The sequence below is a fragment of the Lepisma saccharinum genome, chromosome 11 (assembly GCF_977018435.1).
Source record: "Lepisma saccharinum chromosome 11, izLepSacc3.1, whole genome shotgun sequence".
NCBI classification, from domain to species: domain Eukaryota; kingdom Metazoa; phylum Arthropoda; class Insecta; order Zygentoma; family Lepismatidae; genus Lepisma; species Lepisma saccharinum.
This window is the reverse complement of record NC_139239.1, coordinates 10337805-10359059: the sequence shown is the minus strand read 5'-3', so window position 1 is coordinate 10359059 and position 21255 is coordinate 10337805. Positions and strand designations below refer to the sequence as shown.

Sequence of the window (21255 nt, the reverse complement as noted above, 5' to 3'; positions counted from 1 at the left end):
TATGAGTACTTTATTTTTATTGCCTCTCAAACCCTCCCATAGAAGGAATGCTTCCAGATTTTGCCAGATTCTACAACCATGCTGAAGTGTCAACAAATTTCAAGTCATTCTTGTTTGACAGTAGTATGTGTGTGGGTGTGTAGAATCGTGTTTATATAAATGTCTAGGGAATTGGACAAATTTCGTAAATTTGAATGTGGCTGGATTAAAAAAAAAGAGAGAGAAAATGACCGGGTTTATAAAAAGTCAGAAGGGTGCCTGCAGAAATTTTTGCTGCCTGCAAATACAATTTCCATTTGAAATTTTGCTCGATAAACTGAAATAATGTAGATACACTTGACGTCAAGAGTTTTAGTGTTAGTGTTGATGGTGGTGTTACGGAGTGTGTTCGTAATATAGTCCAAGTCCTGTGTACCAGTGGCAGTGGTGACCTTAAATGTAGCTTGTCTGTGAACCAGGTGCCAAATGTAGGAACTATTTGCGAGGAGGAGGATGTTTCATGTTCATGTTCTGAGCCAGATGACAGATTGCCTCTGCTTTTAGATTCAGGTGAGTGGATGTCCGTTTTAAACAGTTCTGAATTTCATTCAAAAGGGTCCTAATTGCATCATAAATCATGATTACCCAATTAATGGTGATAATCAACACTTTTCACCTGGACATTATAAGAGTGTTATGCAAAATGGGGATACGATCAGCAGAAGGTGGTTTGTTGTAAGCTATTTGGGGGACAAGGGTGGGGGTGTGCTGGAAAATGAGACTTCGATGATTGGAGGCATTTACGCTATCGACTAAAAAAACATGAAATATCAGAAAGTCACATTCACTGCCTTAAAAAATTGACCGAATGTGTATTTAGACTGCAGAAAAACATAACTATTGATGAGCAACGGGGACTGTTGATTTCACAGGAAAGTAGCACTAGCGTGAGGTCTTGATATGAACACTGTATGTCATTAAGTATTTGGCAGAGCATAATCGTGCATTACGGGGCCTGGCATATAAACTATTTGCGGGACGTATAATTATTATTATTATTTTTCAATTTTTGTTCCTTGGTCTGAAGTACAGGTGTCCTACAAAATCATAATGTAAACACTATTACATTTCAGTTCATTTTCATTCTGATGTACGTCGTTGCCTTATAATCAAGGGGTCCTGGGTTTGATACCAGGTGGAGGCACATGGCACAGTGGTTTGGATCCCACTTTGAACTGTAGGTCCAGTACCGATTAGCCTCTCTGGGCATAAAGTGTACTTAAAACAATAAATCAATCAATCAGTCAGTCAATCTGATGTACCCCTATAGTGTGACGTTCATTATATTTAATTGCAAAATCTGGAATGTTCAATATCATATTGTTACTTTAACTAAAAGGTAGCAATATTTAATCATATCCAATAACATAATTGTTTTCTTTACTTTTCATTGAATTTTGACACTGTAGTGAATTTGCATTGTTGCCATAAAATTAATATTTTCATATATTTCGTTCTATAAGTAAACAAACATTATATGTTAAGTATTTTTGATACAAATATTTGGAACACTATCTTTATATATTAGCTACTTTGTTTATGATTTCAGTAATTTTGGATATGTTTAAGTATGTCAAAATAAGACACGAATGCAGGCTACATCAGATAAGTTACTTAATTGGGAGAACCAGCATCCTATAAACTCGTAAATAAAAATGAACACAGACTATTATTTTTATCTAGCGAGGTGTCTCCTGGAGCGTGGCCCCTCGAGCGAGTGCCTGAGTTGCCACCCTCTAAGGCTGGCTCTGGCTGTCATGATTCCCTTTCCGTATTTAGTGCATTTTCTGGCAGAAAAAATAAATAACAAGGAGGTTAAATTTACAGTACATGGCTGAGAACACTCAGGGTATTTTTTTTTTCTAGGCCTTGTATTGCTAAAACAAAATCTCAATCAGCAAAAGTCATGAAGAAAAGCTGGTTGCCAAATTTTAAATTTTATTGATGCTAAACGGCGATACTGTGAACCTGCACTCGTGCTTAACAATAGGTAATAATTACACAATTCTAATAACCAGGTTGGCGTTAGAGAAGAATTTTACAAGAAACGGATGTTATCGATATTTTAACGTTACATAATACAAGGGCCTCGTGGATATAGTTTGCACAGGGCTTCTCGTTCTCTAACGGCTTTCTATAGTAAACACTATTCACAATTTCATAAGGAAAGTTTGCAAGAATTCTGCATGTTTTGTACTTGTAACATGACATTGAGTTGTTTGTTGTCTTCCAGAAAGTGGGTGGCCTTTTTTGACTCTAAAGTATAAGGTTGGATGGCCCTTACAACTTCTGTTCAACACTCAAGCTCTCCATCATTACAACTATTTATTTTGCTTCCTGCTTCGCGTGAAGAGGACACAGAATGAACTGCACAATATATGGAGTCGACATATTCGACAGAAATCAAAGTGGTGAGCATGAATTAATATTTTTATCTACTTATTCAAGGAGAAAAGTATTTTAATATTCATGGTGTAACATTGTTATTTTTTATGTTATTCGCTGCTGCTGTTGCCTTGTAATTAACCGCTTGCCTTATTATCCCGAGTAAACTTGAGCAGGTACTAGGTGCACTTTTTATATTATCCCAAGTATAATCGGGCCAAACTACTTTTTCTCGTTCCATTTCTTTTATTCTGTACAAACTCGTTCCATTTCTTTTATTCTGTACAAACTCGTTCCATTTCTTTTATTCTGTACAAACTCGTTAGAGGCTCTCTGGCGTGAAGTGCAGTAAATGTCAACTTGGAAGCAGCACCTTAGCTTGATGCTTGGAAAGTTTGGCAGAGTGAGAGATGCCCAAGGCAAGAAGATTGGCAGTGAATCGCATTACTACTGCCCAGATTGCAATGTCCCTTTACGTGTAACTCCATGCTTCAGAGTTCACCCCACTGCGCAGTAATCCAGAATGTCAAAAAAGTCGGCAAAAATAGAAATTTTGATTTTTCAGTAAGGGGATAAAGCATTACCACATCGTAAGCAACTAAATGCGGCATGAAACTAACATATTATTTTTTCTCTAAATTAATTATATGTTCTTGTTTTCGGGCCTCAAAATGACGGTTCATGAAAATGGAATTTTCGGACTATATTTTGTACTTATTTTTAAGACTTGTAGCAATTATTTTTTCGTCGGACAATATAATTGTGCTAGGTAGACTCACAACTTCTCAGTAATGCACAGAAAAAGTACACATATTTGAATTACAATAAAATATAATGTTTTTATTTTTGACTTGAAAATACAAAAGTTATCTTGAGTTAACATAGCTTTCGCCGCTATTTCCTGCGATGATTTCTAAAGCAGAGGATACTTTAAAGTATTGTGAAAACATCACGGGAGAAAGGTTTTGCTACTTTTTGCTATTTTTGACAAATTTAGCTTATTTGTGAATGTGTGCGCATGCTAGGGGAATAGGTAGTCTCCAATTTCACTACCAGCTGATGCTTAATACATATAGAAGTAGTGCAATGTAACAGAAACAACCCCTAACACCTCCCGAAAACCTTCATCAACACCCTCCCTAAAATTTTCTCCAAAGAGACTGCTGTGTAAATATTACCCAGAAGCAAAATTACTTCGTAAATCCAAGTTAGAATTACATTAAAGCATTTGATTGAACTAATTGTATTAATTTTGAACATCTTTATTCTATTTCACAATTGATAAAAATGAGAGAAAAGATCATGTTTAAATACCAACCTGAAACGCAGGAGTGCACGTGTGGGTGAAATTTACACAGCCCTGTGAGGGGAACTAAGGAAGCCTCATAGCTGATTCAAGGTCATGACTTTCGAAAGTGTTTACTGGAAAGGTACTGAGAAGGGTCGCCTCATGCACACTCATTGGTAAAGATGAAAGAAATATTTCAAAATCTTTTGGGTCATTTTTACCCATTCACGTGTCCTTGCGGGTTAATGGTGATGGTGTCATAGAAATCCACGAAAACATTATTCCTGAAAAATCTGATGATAAAAATTATCAGATTAATCATTTGTTTCATTTGCGTTAGATTCTATAAATTTTGAAAATATCGCTTTAAGATTGTGTTAAGACCTTTAGTGTTGATGTGTCGCGGTGCTGCAGCAAAGTATTTTAAGGATATGAAAACTTGCCAAAAAGAAGATAATTTTCTTAAAAATAATTTGTTGACTTTTAAAAAAAATGTGTTTGTAGTTGCTTTTTCTTCACTCTATGCAATCTCAAAAGCAGATTATCAGTTTTGAAGAAAGTAGCGACAGAAATAATAGGTGATAAACTGAAGAGCTTCGCCGGGAAAATACGTCTAAGGAACTCGCATTCACCACCAAAGTACATTTAGAGGAAGAAGGAAAGATATCGGAACTAGTAAATAAATATTATTTAATGCCTTAAAAGATATTAATTTATCTTGAAAGTGATTTGATAGGAAGTGTTTTCCTTGCTTTAAACATTTATTGTGCATAAATTCATTTTAATGATATGTCTCACATTTATTATTATTTTATTACTATCATTATAATCCTTATTTTCATTATTTTTGTTATTAATTAATCTATTTCTGGAAGTGGATTTCGGTCTTCCAAGTGTATTGTTTAGTTTTACTGTGGTTTCAAGTCAAAATTATAATTTTTGTATAAAAATCAAAATATCTCATGTGAATTCTGTGGACCCAAAGTGTGAATTATTCCTTAAAATTGCTAATCTTACACATTTGTATTGATTTAGGGGTCAAATAGCGAGCTTCTGATTGTTTCCGATTTTTTCGCATAAATATGTATGTCCTTCATTAGCCTGAGTATACTCTGGATAATAAAATTTGGTCATGATATATACATGTATGTACACACGTAATGTTTATAGGTGAGTAAACTCAATTGTTTAAACTTTCATTTCATACATACAATATTTAGAGGCAGAACATTATAAACTTTTTGTAAAAATAAGTTTTCTTACATTATGTTCAATATTTTTCATGCATGTGTGGAGCCAGAGTTAACTCAAGAACATCAGTTTTACCTATGTTTCAGGTAAAATATGTATTCTTAGCAATGAGCATACAATATAGAACAAAGAAACTGGATTTTAAAAATTCCAAAATTTGGGACCGAATTTCATAAATTAATCTGTAAGGCAAGCGATTAAGGAACCTCAGGTAGGATCCAGTCAAGGCACATATGCAACGTTTTGAATCCCACTTTAAACCGTAGGTCCATATGTCTGATTAGTCTATCTGAGCGTAATTTGTGTTAGTTCAAACTAATTAGAAATATTAAAGTATAACTTGGATCTTCTTTTCACATGTTTATGAATAAACAATATAAATATTTTTCCCACTTGTTTTGTTTTTGTGTCATATTGATTTTCATCACAACATTTCAACAGATGAATTGATAAGGATGATGTTGGTTGTTGTTATTTTCTTTTTCTTCTATCTTTTTCCCCAATATCTTTTACATGTAATATTGAATTTGTTGTACATGATAAAAAATGTTAAATGAAAAAGATTTTTAGTTTATTAATTATCAAGTTTTAGGCTCAAGTATGGTGGTAGTTCATTTTTTTAAATATTAATTACATCCTAGATGCATGTCTTTTGTTAGTTAGGTTAATGTTTAAATCTGTTGCCTTTTACACTTTAGACATTTTAAAGATATGTCAGCTCTTTGCCGAAATGAGTAAAACAGCTGACTACCGAACTCACCACTAAAAGTTCTACATTTGAGTCCAGTCTTTTGCAACTGTCATTTGATCAATTTCATGTAATTAATCGTTATTGTTACAATTTTAGCCAAAAGTAGCACAAAACCAACATGATATAAGAAAGCCATAGATTCAAATAGTTTCTATCATAGAGATATTATTTGCCTGCATTCTACATATTATAGTTCAAACTAAAGGAATGTCATGTGACATGTGTGGTGTGAAGGTAATTATCCTAAAAAGTAAATTTCAATTTACTTAATTATTTTTCCAGTGTTTCAAAGTACAATCCGATGTTGTGGCAGCTAAGGAATAATTTGATGTTTATCATAGACAACTTACAATATTATCTCCAAGTAGATGTGTTGGAAAGCCAGTATATGCAGCTTCAAACAATTGCCAACACAACCAAAGATTTTGAGAATATCCAGAAAGCACATAATATGTTCCTGACAAATGTGTTGAGCCAGACGTTCCTATTGACTGCATGTGTAAGTATAAACATTACAAACAATAACTTTAGTAAGACTTCTGTAGATTTGGTACATTTATAAATATTTGTATGTGCTTCAGTAAATTTAAAATTTTAGCTCATTATCATTCATTTTAAATTCTATAAAGAATTTGGGATCATTTTAGAATACTACATAATTTCTATCATGATATGTGTCATCAGCATCATAAGTAGGTTAAAAGTAGGCTGATCAAATACCAGAAATTGAAAATTGTAACAAAAGTTGTTCAAAATATTGATTAATATTAATATGTAAGTATTTTACTGCAATTATAATCAATACTAAATTAGTATAAAATTGAATTTACTTCCGTGAGTGAGTATGAAGTTTAGAAAACACTGTTTCAGGGTACAACTGCCCCCTTCATCAGGTTCTTATTTTCTCTAGGCACTAATCATAATGCCGGGTCACTAAGAGGTTAAAAAAAGGATTAGGTTAGAGGTATTGTTTAAGAAACACTTGAAATAATCACAGGATGAAAAGTGAAAAGGAGTCCGCGGTTTGAAAAGTTTGAGAAACACTGAATTAGATGAAAGCTGATGATGTTTCACAACAAATCAGTGTTTATATCTTTCTCATGGTTCAATATTTTTTTAATAATAATTTAAAGGAAAAGGTACATACAGGAGAGAGGATATCCTTATAATGTGTTCAGCTGAACAATATTTGAGATCGTTGCATTCTATTTGGTCTAGGAATTAATTTGTGCGGTTGTTACACACACATTGAAGCTGTAGTTCAAACACAAAATACATAAATACCTTAAGAAAAATATTGTCCATCGCGAGCCACCACTTTCGCCCATCTGTCAGGCAAGTTACGGATTCCGTGGCGAAAGAAGTCCTCATCCTTTGAAGCAATCCAGTCAGAGACCCATTGTTCGATATCTTCTGAAGAAGTGAACTGCTGTCCAATCAAATCGTTATTCATGCAATCGAACAAGTAGTAGTCCGAAGGAGCAACGTCTGGTGAATATGGCGGGTGGGGTAAAACTTCCCATCCGACATTTTCTAAATAGGTTTTGACTGGTTTTGCGACATGTGGGCGAGTGTTATCATGTTGAAAAATAAGTTTATCATGTCTGTTCTCCCATTCTGGTCGTTTCCTGGCCAGAGCTTGCTTCAAACGCATTAATTGTCGTTGATAACGTTCTCCATTAATAGTTTCACCCGGTTGCAGCAGCTCATAGTACACCACACCTTTCATATCCCACCATATGCACAGCATAACCTTTGCACAGTGAATATCTCGTTTCGGTTGTGATGGACCTGGTTCACCTGGCTTCACCCAGGCCTTTTTTCGTTTCGGGTTCTTGTAATGGATCCACTTCTCATCACCAGTAACAATGAGATGCAAAAACCCCTTTATTTTCTGTCTTTGAAGCAGCAATTCGCAAATGGTTTTTCGTCTTTCAATTCATGTGGAACCCAAGGTGACATCTTTTGAATCATTCCCAGTGGCCGCGGTGGCTCAGTCGATAACGCGTCTGACTACCATGCTAAAGGTCCCGGGTTCGATCCCCGGCCGGTTCAAATCCGGGAACTTTTCTAACGATGGAAGCGGCCCCGGCACCCACCCAGCGTCGAATAACATGGGTACCTGGGGGAAACCCTGGGGGGTAAAGGTGGTCAGGGGCGCGATGCTGATCACATCACCCCCACTCACGACCGGATCAAGAAAGTGTGGGGCGTTACCCCCACACCCCCTATACGCCTTCATGGCGTGGTGCTATGCACAGGGGAGCACTTTACCTTTTACCTTTTACCCATGGCTTTGAGGCGTTTGGAAACTGTTGTTTGATCAACGCCTAATGCTTCTGCAAGTTCTTCCTGCGTTTGACACGAATCCTGATCGAGCAATGCTCTCAGTTCTTCGTCTTGAAATTTTTTTGGCTGTCCAGGTCGCTCTTGGTCTTCCAGGCCGAAATCACCACTTCTAAACTGTGCAAACCACGTCTGACACGGTCGCTCAGCTAGCGCATGGTCACCATACACTTCCACCAAAATACGATAACTTTCGGTAGCACTTTTCTGCATGTTAAAGTAATGAAGCAGAACACCCCGCAAAAACACTTTATCTGGCACGAACTGCGCCATGTTCTGTTGACTACAAAATGCTGTTGTTGACGCGTCAATCAACTGCCCTATACTACGAACGATGCGCGCTGACAGGAGTTTTCAACGCATGTGTGGATACACGGAACTGTGGGACGATACGCTCGTTACGCCATCTCTTGTCCAGGCGCACAAATTAATTCCTAGACCAAATAATTGGCTGGCTAGCCAGGGAATGGGTGTTTCATTCAGCTTGCTCTTTTATCCATTTCGTCTGATCACCTCATCTCCATGATAACCTAAAGAGGGAGAAAATAATGCTAAAAATATATGAAAAGAAAAAAGGTTGCCACCCATTTGATTTTTTTTTTCTGTTGAAATTTGTATCTGTGTTCTTTGCATGCATATACATGTTAATTTTTATCCTTTAACTTATGTTGTTATATTTAAAGTTACAATATTGACACTGTTAATTGTAAGTGTAAAACATACCTGACTACTTGAAATGCCATCCTTCACTGGTAGTGACTGATGATAACTCAAAATTAAATAAGGCAATGAATTTCCGGCATATAGGACTTGCATTTATTTCAGGGTAAATTTAATATTTCATGAAATGGAACCTACATCTTTGGTCTGATTATATTCCAAATAATTACAAATTATTAAGCTTTTTTAGAATGTGATAGATTTCTTCTTTACAGACGTCATCAGAAGAACAATGTTTTCTGTACAAGATGCCACCAAGTTTCAAATCTGTTCATGAAGGAAGTGCTGAAAAAATTAATCCTGTAAGTCATTTCTGTTTTCTTCATATTTAATCCATTTTGTTCCCTTGTAAAACTAAAGCTCAGAAAATGATATCTATATGGAAATTTTTTTTTTGACTGTAATTACTTGTAGCTGTGGCAGACTGGTTAGTGCAGCAGCATGCTCAATGCCAGGGGTCCCCGATCCAAATCCCAGTCTCCATCCTCATTGTGATTACCGAAAAGTGGTAGAAATGCAAAGTAAAATAAACCAAATCAATCAATATACAGTAAACCCTCGTTAACACGAACTTGCTTAAGACAAACACTCGGTTAACATGAACAAAATGTTGGTCCTGGCAGGGATGTATTATAGAAAGTTTTATCGGTTAACACGAATTTCGGTTACAACGAATTACGAACTGTTTTTTAGTCCGTTGCATCATTAGATCTCATTTAACATGAACTTTCAAAGTTTTTCATAATTTTTTTTCTGTTGTTCCTTTGCTAGGTATGTAAGAAATCGCTCAACAATCTCTATCATATTGTCAACAATCAACTTATACAGTATTGTAACCAACAGATTCAGATCAACAATGTGTTATTCTATTCTTTAAAACATTGCCAGTACGAGATTAAAACTTGGGTGCAATTGCTCTACAATCACGTTCATCACGTCAACAATGAGCTTATACCTATTTAGCCAACAAATTCAGTTGTGTTTTTCTATTCTTTAAAATGTAGCCAGTACGAGTAACATCAAGTTGCAAGCAGTAAGACGGGAGTCATGGCCAAGAGGAAGCAGACAGGCATAGATCTGCAAACAAAACTGAAAAGCCCCGGTTAGAACGAATTCTTTTAACACAAGCTCTTGATTTTTCGGTCCTTTGGGATTCGTGTTAACGAGGGTTTACTGTAATTATGTACTTTTACCAGCTGGTATGAGACATAAAAATTCAGACATCCTGTAAATTCATGTTTCCCCTATTTTGTAGCTGGTAAAACAAAAACAAGACAAACACAGGTTAAGGTTCAAACCAAGCTTTTGGCGTGTCTATCATTTGTAGGCAAATTGGAAGAGGAAGGAGTTTCACTCTATTACTCATCCCAGACTAATGTAATCTATCCCAAGATCTTCCACAGTATGGTTCTGCTAGATGTTCTTGTGACCAAGTGTACACAGATACGAGGTGCATTTCAAAAGAAAGGGCCGGTTATTTATAAAAAGTGAGTGGCACCTGTGCAGTAACATCAATTTGTCCATTGACGACCTAACCACCATATTTTCACTTGTCAGCTGTTGGTTATCGCACGAGTTAGAATGTGTAAAAATGGCTGCGCAAATACACAATCCCACCAGTTGAGAAATAAGGTTTGTGATTCGATTTCTTAACACCAAAGGTCATAATGCTGCCGAAATTCACCAGACATTGTGTGAAGCGTATGGTCCGAATATAATGAGTGAAGGAAAAGTATGGCAATGGTGTCCTGCCTTTACACCCACCGAAGGCAAAAAATTCAAGCAAACTCCATCTGCATGAAAAGCCATTGCAACTGTGTTGTGGAACCAAGGTGTGTTTTTGGTGAATTGCATGGAGCTGGGAAAAACAATCACATTGCAAGCATACTGTGAAAGGGTATCAAAACTCACATGTGCCATGCAAAACCAACCCTCAGGAACTGTTCTTATCCATGACCACGCTAAACCACACACACTGTTGCTCTCACTCTCCAGACAATTGAAAGGTTCAATTGGGAACTTTTTGATTACTCCTTGTATAATAGTCTGGATCTACACCTAGTGACGTCTTACTGCACATAACAAAGTGGCTTGCATCTCAACAATTTGAGGAAACTGAGGTGTTGAAAATTGGGAATGTTTTATTGGTTGAACTCCCAGACAGCAAACTTCTATGCAGAGGGTACAAAAAATCTTGTTCAACAGTACCAAAATGGCTTGGAAAATAATGGTGACTACATTGAGAAATGAAGGAGATATGTACGTGTTTTTAACCACTAATACAGTGTTGCTACAGTTCTTTTCTTCTTTGCTATAAGGAATTGGCCCTTATTTTTTAAATGTACCTTGCATAATACATCAAAGTCTGGAACAGTTTTTGTATTTTATTGCAAGATGCCATGTTAAATAAAGATTACTGCTAATGTTGTCATTTAAATTATCATGGAGGAAACAATTGCGACACCCTCAACATCTTTTTCAGTCTTGTTTTCAGCATGTGTAAGAAATACCCCATTATATTCTGTTTTGATTGTGTGTTTGGAAAATCCTGATGTCCAATCATTCTTTTTAGTGTATCTGTGATGTTTTGAAATTCTTTCCTTAATTGCTCTTTTTCTTCATCCAATATATGATGTTACAACTGAATTTTAAGCTACAGTTATCTTTCTTTGTGTGGTGAAAATAATTTTGTAATTCAATTCCCGTCACTCACAGTATTGAATAAACGTAACAACATAATGATTACAATATAAATTGCTGGTTTAGAAAGCTAATATTTTTGTAACAGGAAGCACATACTTTGTATAAAAATTAAATTTTAAGCCATTCAATTATGTAAATACAAGCCAAGCAATCCATTTTGTATCCGTGAGTGAAAAGTGAATTTGTAATACTTATTTTTTGACATTTTAACTCATTCCAAGTAATTTCAAATTGCTACACGTGTTCAGGTATTGCCATCAGAATAAGTTCACAGAGGTAAGTTTCACAGTCTTATATATCAGTGAATAGTCTGTTCAATAACTTAGTGCAGAATTCTGTAATTTCTTGATTATTAGTATGGGTATAAATATACAAGGTGCCCAAAAAGTCTCACAACAGAGATTATTAATGTACGTAACTTTTGTGCAAAAAGCGATAAGACATATAAATCTTGCATTGGGTATTAGCTTTGTCTATGTGAATATTTTTTAAACATTAAACACAAAAATTATTCCCTACATGAACGTTAAGTATGGGAGAAAAGTAAGGTAAACCAAACAGAATAAAAAAAAACAGCTATGGAGTAGCTTGCAATAATTTTTGATGTGTACCGATGGTCTCCTTGGGTATTTATTGAATTGATGAAAGAACAATAAATTTTTATGCAAAATTTTATCGAAAATTATTGCAAGCTACTCCATAGCAGTCTTTTATTCATGTTTCATTTTACTTTGTACAAAAACTTTTTTTTTTTACACCTTAGTAACTTTTCCCCCCTAACTGAATGTTCATGTAGAGAATAATTTTCTTGTTTAATGTTTTAAAAACATCCACATAGACAAAGTTAATACCCAGTGCAAGGTTCATGTCTTTTTATAATTTTTTGTACAAAAGTTACGTACATTCAAAATCTCTGTTGCGCGACTTGTGGACACCCTGTATAATTTGGTTTGTCAAGTAAATGCCTAATTATGCAATTTCATTTCCTCAGCCAAGCCTCCCCAGTGGCATAGTAGTAACGCTGTCACCTTGTAACCCACTTAGTGGTTCACATCTCACTTTAAACTGTAGGATTAGCCTTACTGTGCATAAAGTGGAATTAAAACACCAACTCAATGAAGGGGCCCTGGATTCAATCCCCAGCAGAGGCACAGTGTTTTGGATCTCCCTTTTTGTAGGACCAGTCATGATTACCATATAACTCAATTCATCTTATTTTTCTTAGTCATTACATACATTAAATTTAAGAGATAAACCATTTAGGTTATTTGTTCAAAATTTGAAATTAGATATCAGTTTGGTAAAATATCATAATTGATATATAACTCATACTGGTCCTTACCTATTTTTCTTTTATTTATTTAATAATAGGTTCACAAGCATTTGATAGACCTGCTTCAGTTGAGCGAGCTATTTTGCAAGTTTGCAGCAGACCTCGGGATAAATTTAAGTACAGAACAACAGAAGTGTCTGGATAAAATGACAGAGCAGTTTGAGTATGAAGTGTTTGGCCTTTTGAAACTTCTGTCAGGACTTAAATCTCGTCCATGCGGCACACACCTTTCCCAGCTTCTGCTTCGTTTGGATTACAATCGCTGGTTTAGTAAGCAAATAAATATTTCTGTAACAGGAAGCACATACTCTGTGTAAATTTAAATTGTAAGCCATTAAATTATGTAAATACAAGCCCAAGTAATGTATTTTGTTTCAGTGAGTAATGCAATTTTAACATGTATTATTTTTCATTGTAAATATCTTGCAGAAATCAATTGTTTGTTACATTATACCATAAAACAGAAGAAATATTATGTAAATACTAATTTAAAATATTGTTTTTTAAGAGTGTAACTGGTTGTTCGGTTGACAATATGCATAATCAACATAATGCTTATGAATATATGGGGTCCCTAGTCCCGTTACCATTACAATGAAACATAACTCTCATATCACATGACAGAGAGCAGAGCGGTTTTTTGAAAAATGTTCTACAGCTCAATTTTTTTTTTTTTTTTTTTTGTGTACCTCAATGTTGCTCTCAGGATGTCAAGGTGATATTCCAGTTATGCTTCAGCGTGTATGGGTATATCAACATCAACTGTTCGTTTGCACAGCTGCAATGATCCTTCTATGAAGTGTTAACAAAATCTGGAACAGAGGTTTGGTATGTACAAACCTTGACATACCCCCAAAGGCCATGGGGGTGATATCAGAAGATTGCCAGGCATTTGGTCCATCACGGCCTATCCACCTCCCAGGGTAATGTCTATCTAGAATATCCCACAAAACATGTGGGGTTGCTCGGTCTTGTTTGAAAATAATAGATGGCTGCAATTCCACCACCTGGGGGAGTAGGTACTGTTGAAGCATATCATAGAAAATTTTCTCTGTAATCAGTCAGTCCTCCATTAAAAAAAAAAATGGGCCTTGAAAAAACTTTGAACTGTAGAACACTTTGCAAAAACAATGACCTGCTCTATGACATGTAGTTTCAGTAAGGTTTGATTATAATGGTAACAAGACTTTAGGGACACCCTGTAATTTTCTTCCAACATTAGAAAAGTTCCCGGATTTGAACCGGTCGGGGATCGAACCTGGGACCTTTAGCATGGTAGTCAGATGCGTTACCGACAGCCACCACAGCCACTATGGGGCATTACCCCCACACATCCTATATGCCTTCATGGCATGGTGCTAAGCAGAGGGGAGCACTTTACCTTTTTTTTTTTTACCTGTAATTTTGCCAATTTGTTATTGTGAATTCATAAAACATTCGTAAGTCAGTTTGCCAGATTCTTGCACTAAATTGTAAAATATTTATAGACAGGCCCATACCCAGGGGAGGGGCCATGCCCCCCCCCTTCAGCCATGAAATTTTTAAATGTAAACTTATTTTTCAAGCTTGTAAAAAATTTCAATTTTGTGCTTCCATGTGTTTTTGTTGTGTAGACAGGCAGACTCTAGAAGTCTACTGAGTACATTTAGTTTTATCACCATTGATGCAAGGCTACCAGCAGTGGCAGTGATTGGAGGGCATGGGGAGGCAGTTGACCCCCCCCCCCCTTTTCTACTTTTGCTCCTGCACTATGGCCTCTTAAAATGCTAGCCTTGTCTACCCAGACCCGGTGGAGGCACATAATGGTTCGGATCCCACTTTAAACTGTAGGTCCAGTCCCAATTAGTCTATCTGTGCATAAAGGTGGACCTAAAACAAAAACTGAAATTCAAACTTGTCTACTAAGAAAAAGTAAATCGTCCTTCCTCCTCCCCCCCCCCCCCTTAGTTTTGGCACCCAATCGCCGCTACTGGATACAAGGTGAAAATGTGCTTCTCATAGAATTATTTATTGTAATAATAATAATTGCTAATGTGTATAATTTAATTTATAAATATATTATTTTGAGTGCCAAAACTGAGGAAGGGGAGGGGGCAAGAAAAGTTATTTTCTCTTGGTATACAAGCATTAAGAGGCCTTAGTACAGGGGCAAAATTGGCAAAAAAAGTTGGGGGCAACTTCCCCCAGGTCCCCCCAAATAGCAGCCGCTGTATATAGATACATAGCCTACATACAGATAAACACGAATCTGGCCCCTCCCTCAAAAAAATCCTGGGTACGGGCCTGTATTATAGATATACTGCATTAGTAATTTAAAATCATAACCAACCATTAATGGTGGTATCAGCTCAGCCCTTATAAAGTGGCTGTTAATTCTTCAGACTTTACTGTATGGAGAAATTTCACATTATTTTTCTAATAAACTTTCACTTCACAAAAATACATTTTGTGACATTTTTAGAATTAAACATGAACTTGGATCAACATTTGAAAACTATAAGTGGTTATTAACAATGACCAGGTGAGATAAGTAGAAATGTTTTCACTACTTTATATTTGTGTGAAAAGTGCTCCCCTGTGCTTTGCACCACGCCATGAAGGCATACAGGGGATGTGGCACTTCCTTGATTCTCGGCCGAGCTGGGGGTGATGTCATCAGCACCATGCCCCTGGCTGCCTTTACCCCCCAGTTTCCTCCAGGTACCCACTTTATACGATGCTGGGTGGGTGCCGGAGCCACTTGAACAGGTGGAAAAAGTCCCAGTTCTCCCCCGTGGGGATCGAACCTGGGGGTCTCGCATGGTAGTCAGACACCCTAACGACTGAGCTACCGCAGCTTCCATACACAAATATAGCAACACACAAATATTTCACAAAATGACCTGGCAAAAGTATGTTTATAAGATGTAAGCGAGTTACTAAAGATATATCCGTGAAACTTACTTGTAAATGTTCCTGTTTACCTAACAGTAAAGCATCCAGTTCCCAAGTGGATGGTGGCAGAGGAAACCGAAATTAATAGAACATTTACAAGTAAGTTTCGCGGATATATATTTAGTAACTTGCTTACGTCTTATATTATCAACTGTGTTGTTTATTCCCTTTGTTTGGAAAAAAAAATTACATTTTAATCTCATTTTACACACACACTGGCAAAAATAGAATTAGTTGTGAACCACTGGAATGTCCTCCCGAATACAATAGGATAAATATCATGAAAAAGAATCTTATAAACAATTTCTTATCGATGTTAATTTTTCCTTTCTGGTTAAAAAAAATTGCAACAACAATTTAGTACCCTCTTCAATGCAGCATCCACTATTCACATGACTGACCATGAAATACACGTGAAAAAAAGCAAGTATTTTTTAGATTAGTACTCTTAGTTTTTGCATTCAAAATATATATTCTGGTAACAAATGTGAGTTAAAATTATGTGAAACACACACAGACTTGTCACGTGGCAAACTTTGCTCCAACGGATTCAAGTAATCTGAAATTAAATTATGATCTGTGATTATAACATCACAGCACTGTTATCACAATGAACTAATACTTTTAATTAAACTGCACATATTCAATCACACGCATTGACAATTGCATGAATTGTGCAAGTATGTACAATTTTTTTAAAAAAATGCATTTATATCCTTCACTTGGATTTCACTTTAGTGTTCATTGGACCACAATATTTAAAACAATATTTTTGAATCAATTCAAAATTATTGCCTGTATAATATATTCACAATCACATTCTTATCACATCAAATCTCACTAAATGTTTACCCGTGTTCACAATTTCATCCATTCACATAAAAATAGATCTGTATAAAAACTATGTTAAAAACACAACACACTCAATCATTAAGTTCTAAAACTTCTGTGCCATTCATATGTGAATTTCCACATGCATTATCAATGAATGTGTCTATATTCCAAGTCTCACGCCGTGTAACTCCGACACCATTGAAAACACACAGAACAGCCATTGATGGGGTGTACAGTAGATCTGGAAGCAACTGGAAGAAAGGGAGAGAGTGAAAAAATATTAATTTTGATGCTTTACTTGTGCAAAATAATTTATTGTAAAACATTTTCATTATCTAATTCTGAAACAATAAGACTGGATTGTCTAACATTTATTTCTTTATTTATAATTTCATTAATTTACTCCTAAAAACACATCCCTAAGGTAGCTGGCGAAGTTACTCAAAAGAACACAAGTTCCTATAACAAATTCAAAATTAAATGTATTACAATGAAATGTTGCCATGCAGTTTACTGGTGTTTTGATCTAAAATATGCCAGTTTTTTTTAATGCTACATCACAAAATTAGTGTTATTTTATAGACAGCCCTATGAATGAATGTGCTAACATTTTTCACTGTCTCGTTTACTTGTTGCGCTGTTGTCAGCTATCTGCAGGCATCCGTGTTGTCTGCCGTTCACCGGTGTTGGTTGCTGCAGTAGGAGAAATCCACATGTGGTGTGCTTGTCCAGTATCGGTGTTGGAAATGCATGATGGCATGTGCACTTTGTGTTTAACATGTACTTTTTTGATTTTATGACTGTTGTATTTGATACGTTTTACAAGTCCAGTGGTGGGTTGGGCTTTTTTAAGTGCTGTTGAATTCTCTCAATGATTGATCTGCCAATGTAATGAGTCTTGCACTCACACACTGCAAGGCTAATTTCAAGGTATGTACTGGAAGTAATGAGCCAAGTAATATTACTCAAAGTCAGAAACTACTATTTTTATTCTACCTATGGTAATATATAATTTGGATCTTGTTGTTACGTTTCCACATAACATCCAGATCAGTGAATACATTTCTGCCACCGTAACGGCAGCTGGAAAATGCTACTCTTGTAGAAGTCCGTTTTGGAATGACGTTACCTCCGGCGAACCTCATTCTTCAACTTGTCATTGTTGTCAAACTTGGTACTCCTGAATGCTGTTCTTCAACTGAGCAAACAAGTGAAAGTCGGACTGGTCTATGTCTGGGGTCTAGGGAGGATGGAACATTAGCTCCCGGTACATCTTTTCAATTGCCTGCACCGTGAACCAAGCTGTATGGGAACGGGCATTGTCATGTTGCAAAATAACATTGTGCTTGTGATAACCAAGAGTATTTTTGATGTTCTGTGTAGCACTGTCCAATATTCAGATAATGTGCAATTTCTCGTACAGTTATCCTCCTGTTGCTTTGGATAAACTCGTCAATCCGGTTCGTGTTGTTGCACGTAGAAGCTGCTTTCAGTCTGTCACTATGAGGCTTATCAACAACGTGTATGTTACCATCTCTAAAATGTTTCACCACCTTTTCACTGTACTGTAACCCATGCAGGCATATCCGTAGAAGTTCTGTAAACGCTGATGAATTTCTGCAACTCCAACGTTTTCACTAACAAGAAATTCCATGGCAGCACGTTGACGAAACAAACTGTCTGTGGATGCCATTTTTCTCCTAACAAGAGCACTGACAGTGGAATTGCACATGCACCAGTTGTGGTTCATGCAGTGAACAACAGATGACTGTATGTGGGGTTTCAACCAAAATTGTTAAGGCAAGAGAGTAATCGAACAAGGCTCATGACTTTCAGTACGTGCCATGTACATTGGCAGGTCCCATCAGATCGTGAAAAAAATAGGGGTGGGGTGGGGGACACCTGGAAGAATCCTGCATCCATCCGCATACATTCGAGGGTATACACTTAGTGTTCTGACACCTTAAAATATACCAGGACATCAGTTGCATAAATTTAACTGTTTCCCTGCCTTTTAATTTCTCTTATTTGTTGGTTATTTATTGATACAATACTCAGGCAGAATAACGTACAAAGGTAAAGGTAAAGTGTTCCCCTGTGCATAGCACCACGCCATGAAGGCGTATAGGGGGTGTGGGGGTAACGCCCCACACTTTCTTGATCCGGTCGTGACTGGGTGTGATGTGATCAGCATCACGCCCCTGACCGCCTTTACCCCCCAGGGTTTCCCCCAGGTACCCATGTTATTCGACGCTGGGTGGGCGCCGGGGCTGCTTTCACCGTTAGAAAAGTTCCCGGATTTGAACCCTTATTCTAAAGTCCAGAATAACGTACATAAAATGAAAAATAATAATGCATAATAATTAATTTGGAGTATTTTATTTGCTTATTTTTGCCATTCTGGAGTACCTCGTCAGGGAGGAGATTGAATAGTAGGTGTGAGGTTTTGTTATTTTTAATATTATTCTATTCATATTGCTCTCATTAAATTTGAAATTTAAATATTGCAACTTGTGTCAGCAGATCCAGTGCTATCAAAAATGTGTCTTTGGTTTGAAACTAGTTGATTGTTTCCCTTATTCTAAAGTCCAGAACAAATAACTTGTGTTTAATAAAGTTAAGTGCTATTTTACAATATGCAGTTTGAAACTAACAAAATATGTTTCATAACATATGAAATTTTGTTATTTTGTTATGATACAGTGACGTTACCATCAGATTAATCAATGAGAGAATTCAACAGCACATAACAAATGAAAAAAAAAAAAAAAAAAAGCTCAACACACCATCAGACTTGCAAAACACATCAAATACAATACAACAGACATAAAAAGTAAAGGTCAAAGAGAAAGCACACACAGCCATAGACACTAAAATCAAGGAAATGCATACCATCATGCACTTCCAACCTGAACTAAACATCGATAGTGGACAAGCACAACACGCATGGATTCCCTGCAGCAACTAACACCAGTGAAAGGCAGACAACACGGATGCAGGCAGATAGGCAACAGCAGCACACCTAGTAGCAATAAAAAAAACCCAACAGAAACGCACAAAGCAACAATGCAGCAAGTTCCAATGAGGATGGTGGCAGTGGCTACCGAAATTAATAGAACAAACTTAAAACAGCTTCGCGGAAACCGTGAGTACAATTATTTTTTTTTGTAATTATTTACTATCGCGTGTCTCATTTCCCAAAATATTAATGTGATACTAAGTTGTAAATGTTCCATTAACCTCTTATTTAATGCATGTAACCAGCAGACTCCAATGTTTTTTAATAAGAAAGAAAAAACTGTATACCTACATATTTACTTTAAAAAGTCACAGCAAGTGAATTATATCTTTATATTGATAAAAATAATAAAATTGATTTATAGATATGTCTGAGTGGTAAAATTATATGAAATTTTGCTGATAAACCAAAATGCCTTTATCAGCCAATACTGATGAGAGTACCAGTTTATTTATGCCATACCCAGTACATTTTTTGTTTCTCACTTTTAAACGGTGAACAAGTGAAATATGCATGGGAAAACATTGGGATTGACTTATCAGCATTGTTGTAATTTAGAAGCTATCGGACTACAAATATGCTTTACCTTACCTTTGGTGTCAGCAGAAAGTACTGTGCTGTCCCTCTACTTGTTACATTAGCTAGCAACTCAAACACTCGTCTTTCATTGGTAGCATCCATTCCCTGAAATGAAGAAAACACAATGTAATTTTAGTTTTTGGCAGAAACATGAAATGTAAGACTACTCACTGTAACGTTCATTTTTGACATTTTTGAAAGGAGTGATGTACATTTTGCTATCATACTTTGGGTCATTGCTATCATGCTTTGGGTCATTTTATCTCAAATCATACAGGTAAGTAAAACAAAAAATATTTTCCTTTTCTGTTGATCTTTTACAGTGTTACAAGCTCATAAAGAAAGACACTATTTGGTTAAAAAAAAATGCAAGGAAAATTATGCAATTTTCAAGGCACTATAAATCAGAAACGGAAAATGATAGGAACTTAAGGTTTCCTTTATTTGAAAGCTCCTTCATACAGCCCCTGGCCATATTATTAGACACACCACAATTTTTTTGAAAATAAGAGTTTTGAAGGGGAAAATTATACAAAATTGACCATTGGTTATCTGAAAAGCTTCCTGTACGTTATTTGAACCCTGGCAAATATGAGTAATACGTACAAAGCCCTATCTTGCACAACACTGATAACAATAGTAATAGTAATAATACAAAGTAATGTAATTCGACACAGTGGACACTTTTAACAGTTTGCGTACTTTTCCCATTAAAAATGTTGCAATAGGGTTCTTTGTGGCTGAACTTTGATTATCGTAATGAACAATATGAAAAGAGGAGGTACTGTTGTTACAAACAATACCACCAACACCAAACATCATTGTTATTAAACAAACATGCCACAGTTCAATTCAAGATGAGAGGAGGACGTTATGTGAATCGTGAATCGTATTTGTGCTAAATTTTGTAGTGATATTGTTTTTGTACACTGTCAGTATATTTTTTTAATTTAATTATTAGCATTAGGGAGTCGTGGGTAAAAAAAAAAAAAGGAACTTGACACCGAGAAAGATTGCTGAAATTAAGACACTAATAAAGACTAAAATGTTCTCTAATCGAGAGATTTCTCGAA

General features: G+C 36.1%; 2 protein-coding genes across 7 annotated transcripts in view; one reads left to right on the top strand and one right to left on the bottom strand.

Annotated features, from left to right (window-relative positions):
* The window catches only part of Grip75 (gamma-tubulin complex component 4), a 66826-nt gene extending 53524 nt beyond the window's left edge, over positions 1 to 13302 (top strand). For 2 of the 3 annotated variants that reach the window (XM_083130686.1, XM_083130688.1), the window contains exons 11-14: positions 2273 to 2450; positions 5997 to 6213; positions 8996 to 9082; positions 12855 to 13302. In XM_083130686.1, the coding sequence (XP_082986812.1) occupies positions 2273 to 2450; positions 5997 to 6213; positions 8996 to 9082; positions 12855 to 13133 (761 nt within the window). In that variant the 3' untranslated portion in view covers positions 13134 to 13302. The remainder of the gene's footprint in view (positions 1 to 2272; positions 2451 to 5996; positions 6214 to 8995; positions 9083 to 12854) is intronic. The other variant, XM_083130685.1, reaches the window with a different exon arrangement.
* A 2550-nt stretch (positions 13303 to 15852) lies between these two features.
* Positions 15853 to 21255, bottom strand: part of SMC5 (structural maintenance of chromosomes 5) — a 73327-nt gene continuing 67924 nt past the window's right edge. For all 4 annotated transcript variants that reach the window (XM_083130681.1, XM_083130682.1, XM_083130684.1 and 1 more), the window contains exons 20-21: positions 20195 to 20287; positions 15853 to 16835 (exon numbers count right to left, since the gene is read on the bottom strand). In XM_083130681.1, coding sequence (XP_082986807.1) covers positions 16674 to 16835; positions 20195 to 20287 — 255 coding nt within the window. In that variant the 3' untranslated portion in view covers positions 15853 to 16673. The remainder of the gene's footprint in view (positions 16836 to 20194; positions 20288 to 21255) is intronic.